At 43.7% G+C, this 5,073-nt stretch overlaps 1 protein-coding gene across 1 annotated transcript; it reads left to right on the top strand.

The window, feature by feature from the left end:
- The first annotated feature begins 861 nt into the window (after positions 1-861).
- setd6 (SET domain containing 6, protein lysine methyltransferase) lies at positions 862-4,451 on the top strand. The gene is made up of 9 exons (XM_031874359.1): positions 862-1,075; positions 1,457-1,537; positions 1,716-1,860; positions 1,957-2,098; positions 2,260-2,454; positions 2,546-2,690; positions 2,791-2,971; positions 3,067-3,203; positions 3,313-4,451. Exons 1-9 carry the CDS (start codon positions 1,049-1,051, stop codon positions 3,661-3,663), a joined length of 1,404 nt encoding a protein of 467 aa, XP_031730219.1. The 5' UTR covers positions 862-1,048; the 3' UTR covers positions 3,664-4,451.
- Positions 4,452-5,073: the final 622 nt, after the last annotated feature.

The raw sequence follows: 5,073 nt of genomic DNA, 5'->3' as shown, positions 1-5,073 counted from the left end.
TCATATATTTGTGCATCATGTGAGAGATCCAGTATTATTTTAGATAATATAAAAATGAAAGAGAGACCGAGAGGCTTTAGTTTAGTGTTTGTGCAATTAAGTGTGATAGTAGATGTTACCATATATCTTGTTCGCTGTCAGTGTGGGACATGTGTAAGCTTACTGGATTTACTGACTTTGTGACTTTGAATAACATCTTCTGTGAACTTAAAGCTTCAAGTCTGTTGTGAATGTATATCCTTTGATTTAGAAGTCTCCAGGATAAAGTCAGGTGTTGGAATCTGAAGATGTACGGGTGATTTGGCAGGCTGTACAACACAAACTAGTGGCCGTCAGTGTTAAAACAGCAGTCACAGTAGACAGACCTAATGATGCTATGAGAACAATTATTAAATTGCACATAAAACCAAATATGTATATTTGTACAAAAAGTTTTTGGACATATATGACGATTGATTAATAGGTATTCCAATAATGTATGGCCTCTTTCTGACATATTTCTCTAATCTAAAATCAGGAACAACAACTTGCATTCGTCTGATTAATTTGTTTGTATGTACCACACAAACCCTTAACGTCAAATGTATCTGTGTAAATGTAATATTCCGGGCTAAATACCCATGTGGCATCTTCTTTTTTTGCCTTTTTTTAAGCTTCCGGGTTTCCCCTCGTAAACACGTGTTTAACGTCATATCGCTATGAATGTCGGGTATTTATCCCAGACAGAAAGACTTACGGGAAGTATTCACGAAGGGCTCGAAATGTGTGCGAGGGCGCCCTCAAGAACTCGGCTATTGACAGATGGACAGCCCTAAAACCCTTTACGGACTTTGTGGAACGCGTTTTAAAGTCCACGAGCGTGGACGTTGGGAGGTGGTCCCCGAAAAAGTCAAAGCGCCAGATTATACATCTCCGTTACTTGCCTGCAAGTCTACGTTTGGGTCACAATAAACCCTCTTCTGTCACAGTCCGCATGCTCGAGCTGGTTCTTCACACACTCGTGTAGTGACCCAGGACCCACCGAGTCCTGAGGAACTACATTGACAAGATGGCAACCAAAGCGAAACGACCCAAGGTTACAATTTCATTCGAATTAACAGAAAACCGAACAGTGTGTACAGTGTGTCTGTGTAACGTTATGCACTACATTCGCTTCACTGTACAGTTAGTTAGCTTCACGTGTGAGTAGTTAGTTGCTCGTGGTACATACTGATGGTACATCTTCTGTAATGTTATGTGGTGTAAAGTTGGGCACCATCAAACGTTTCTATGTATTCCAGCTGTTGGTGCTATTCATTTCCTAATTACTCGTTCACTCACACCGAAGCTAACGGGCAGCGATGACTGTCAGTGTAAATGTAGTTTTACGGTGAAACCAAGTGCTCCACAGCACTAGATCCCACGTGCCATTTCATATTATTGATGTTTCTTTTTTTATATATCCATGCGCCGACAGGTCGATGATGGTTTAGAGATGAATCCGCTGCAGGACTTTCTACAGTGGTGCAACAGAGTCGGCTTGGTACTCAGCAATAAGGTGTGTAAATATGAATCAGTCTGTCAACCAGGCAGTCTATGTATTTTGTTGTCCCTGCCATTTTTTTTTTCATTGTTCAGTATTTGTAAAACGTTTCTGAAGACGGTGCACTTATTTGACTTAGCTGAGTTGATCCCAGTCTTCATAACCACATTGGCCATGATGCATCTCTCTGTAGGTGTATCTGAGCAAAGAGGGAACCGTGGCCGAGTACGGGATGCTGGCTGAGGACAACATAGAGGAGGGAGAGGTTTTATTCACCATCCCCAGATCGGCTCTTCTCCACCAGGAAACCACCGAGGTCTCCGTCGTGCTGAACAAAGGTGAGAGTTTTTAGTGACAAAGATGCTTTAGCGAGACCGAAGCCGCCTGCGCCGCCCGTCAGTTTGTAACCCAGCTTCTCCTTTTACCCGTCACAGAGAGCTCGTCTCTGGAGAGCTCGTCCGGCTGGGTTCCCCTGCTGCTGACTCTGCTGTATGAATACACATCTCCACAGTCCCATTGGAAACCCTACCTCTCGCTGTGGACCGACTTCAATACGCTGGACCACCCCATGTTCTGGTAAGAAACAGATTTAAGTCCGTGTCTAAACCCTATCCTGAATCAGTAAAACAAAAAGCTGTCCCATTGCCAACCACAGGAGCAGCTTTTTCTTCAATTCTCTGTTGATGAAGTGTGAATTTCTAGCTTTCTCTTCAGTAATCTGCAGTTCATTCCTTCAGGTCTAAAGAGGAGAGAGACGGACTGTTGAGGGGAACAGGTGTTCCCGATGCTGTGGACACAGACCTGGCTAACATTCAGAGGGAATACACAGACGTGGTTCTCCCCTTCATCGCCAAGCATCCCGACCTGTGGAACCCCGACACACACACACTGGAGCTGTACACAAAGCTGGTGGCCTTCGTCATGGCCTACAGGTTAGTGGGCATGAGACAAAATACACACACACACACTCAAAGTATATGGATCCTCGTTGCTCTAAATTCGTCCCCATCCTCCTCTCTGTAGTTTCCAAGAGCCACAGGAAGAGGAGGATAGTGAAGACGAGGACGAGGACGAAGAGGAGAAGGCCCTGAACCCACCGATGATGGTTCCCATGGCCGACATGCTTAACCATGTGTCCAATCACAATGCAAATCTGGAGTTTACACCGGTGAGGGGACCCCTCCGCTCCTAATAACGATGGAACTTTTCTTGTTTCAAAACATCTGGATTTACCTGAAGTATAGACTAACTGCGCACTAATTTCTCAGGGCAGTTTGAAGATGGTTTGCGTACGCCCCATCCGCAAAGGCGAGGAGGTGTTTAACACCTACGGGCAGATGGCCAACTGGCAGCTGCTGCACATGTACGGCTTCACGGAGCCTTACCGGAGCAACGGCAACGACACCGCCGACGTCCCCGTCGGCAACCTGTACAAGGTCGCAACGCAAGGTGACGACGGATTTGTTCGAAAGAGTCGACGAATTGGCGAGAAATACAACCCCGTTACTCTGTGCTTCCTCTCAACCCTCCTCTTCTCTTTGCAGGTGTTCAGTCCGATATGGACCGGCAGCTGGCGGAGGAGCAGCGGGAGGTGCTGTGTCGGATGATGCAAGAGAAAGGAGCCATCGTCTTTGGCAAACAGGGCTGCCTGACGGACGCGGAGCTCCATACTGTGCTCAAGGTGAGAGGGGAACCTGCAACAGTGCACGAAACCTGAAAAAAACAACACATAAGACCACTTTGTTGGGGATGAATATTTGAAACGCAGCTCTCGCTTTGTGTATTTTTAGGTGCTGTGCATGTCAAAGGAGGAGTTCTCAGAGTTCAAAGATAATGAAGGCTGGGAGGAAGATGAGGAGGACGAGATTTCCCTCGCCTTCTCTAACGAGGGTCTCCCCGGGTTAAAGGCTTCGTGGAAAAGGCTAATTCATGAAGCAGCCCGCATGACTGTGAGGTCCTATGGAGACATGGAGGAGGAGGAGGGTGGTGTGAAGAGCGACCAGGCGCTGATGGAGGACAAGGCGGCGTTTGAAGGACTGAGCAGCAGGAAGCAGCAGGCGCTGCAGGTCCGCTGTGGACAGAAGAGCATCCTGCACAGACTGATGGAGCTCACTGAGTCACGACTCCAGCTGCAGCAGTGAGGCACACCGCTGGAGGACTTTTTATTTTTTTGCTTATTTAAAAAAAAAAAAATGTATCTCAATGTTGAAACTGAAATATCTAAAATCGCTGTCAATAGTTTTTTTCCTGACGACAGATTTGATTTTCAACAGTCCTTGTTTTGCACTCCCGTTAATATACACCATCAGTGTTGATAAGCAAGATGTTGTCATCTGTTCATGCAATAGGGATCATTATGACTGCATCATTTGCAAAATAAATACGTTTCTATACTTTTCTAAATATGCAAATGTGATCTTGCTGTGAATCAGAAACCTGAGAATTAGATTTGTTTTTTAGCATATAGTAGAAATTGAGTCTTTGTGCAAATGTCAAAAGTGAACCAATGCAGGTGTCAGTAGCTCCACTTTGAACCTGTTTAGACTTTATAAGCAGTGGTGTAACGGACCACTGTCGGTCCGTGAATCGTACTGATCCCCCCTCACGATTCGGAACGCGTGTGATCATGTTACTATTCAGTAACATGATCAGGACATCAGCATTCATGCTTTTCTAATTTCCGATCTGATAATATTTCATTATAAACAACCACTCCATGTTTAAATTGACGAGAACAGAGTTCAGTGACATTAAAATGACGTGTTCACATATCTCATAAAATGTAGTTTTGGTGAGGAACTTGAATAAATCCAGTTTGAAGATGTATCTGCTACAACAGATATTATAGAGGGAATTATGAGCCATTTAACTTCCTAATACTGGCTCTAAACAGATAATACATCATTCAAGCTACTATTGACAAGATTTTTTTTTTCCCCCCATCTATAAAAAAATCTTTTATTTCCTTATTTGAAGAAAAAAAAACTATAAATGACTAACAAACTAAAAGGATCCCTTCTAGAACTGTTATGATTTACACTGACTTGAGTGGATAAAATAATTTTTGGGAAGGTGGCAGAAAAAAATAGTCTGGAGCCTTGTAGACCAGCTGCTGTAATCAATCAATAGCATCTGTATCTGCCAATACAGATCAATGATTGGCAGCAAAATAATCAGGGATCTATAAAAGTTGTTTGCTCCTTTTTATCTTCTGTGATCCGTGAGTTTTCTGACCCGTTGCACCATTATTTATAAGTCATTCATAGTTAAATGCGCAACATTTTGTCATCTCGAATCCTTTGTAGACACAGCAGACCACTCGGTCCTCTGGACGTACACAACAGAGCATTTCACTTTTTCTAAATGAAATGTAAACGAACAGAAACAGTTTCAAAAGTAGGTCTACACATTTTGATTGTGATGCTGAAAAACGTTTAAACCTTGCTTAGAACTTAAAGGAATATATATATATATATATGTACACACTTTTGAAACAGCTGGCAATCAACACCATCACATAACTCCTGTAGTCCTGAATGAACACAGATGCC

Source organism: Anarrhichthys ocellatus, unplaced genomic scaffold (genome assembly GCF_004355925.1).
Source record: "Anarrhichthys ocellatus isolate YVR2014 unplaced genomic scaffold, GSC_Weel_1.0 scaffold80, whole genome shotgun sequence".
Taxonomy (NCBI): domain Eukaryota; kingdom Metazoa; phylum Chordata; class Actinopteri; order Perciformes; family Anarhichadidae; genus Anarrhichthys; species Anarrhichthys ocellatus.
This window is presented reverse-complemented; position numbering and strand designations above follow the sequence as displayed.

Excerpts from the sequence above, each read along its gene's own strand:
- setd6 (XM_031874359.1), top strand. The coding sequence starts at position 1,049 with ATGGCAACCAAAGCGAAACGACCCAAG. Across the intron at positions 2,455-2,545 it reads GCCTTCGTCATGGCCTACAG|TTTCCAAGAGCCACAGGAAG; the intron begins GTTAGTGGGCAT and ends TCCTCTCTGTAG. Across the intron at positions 2,972-3,066 it reads GTACAAGGTCGCAACGCAAG|GTGTTCAGTCCGATATGGAC; the intron begins GTGACGACGGAT and ends TTCTCTTTGCAG.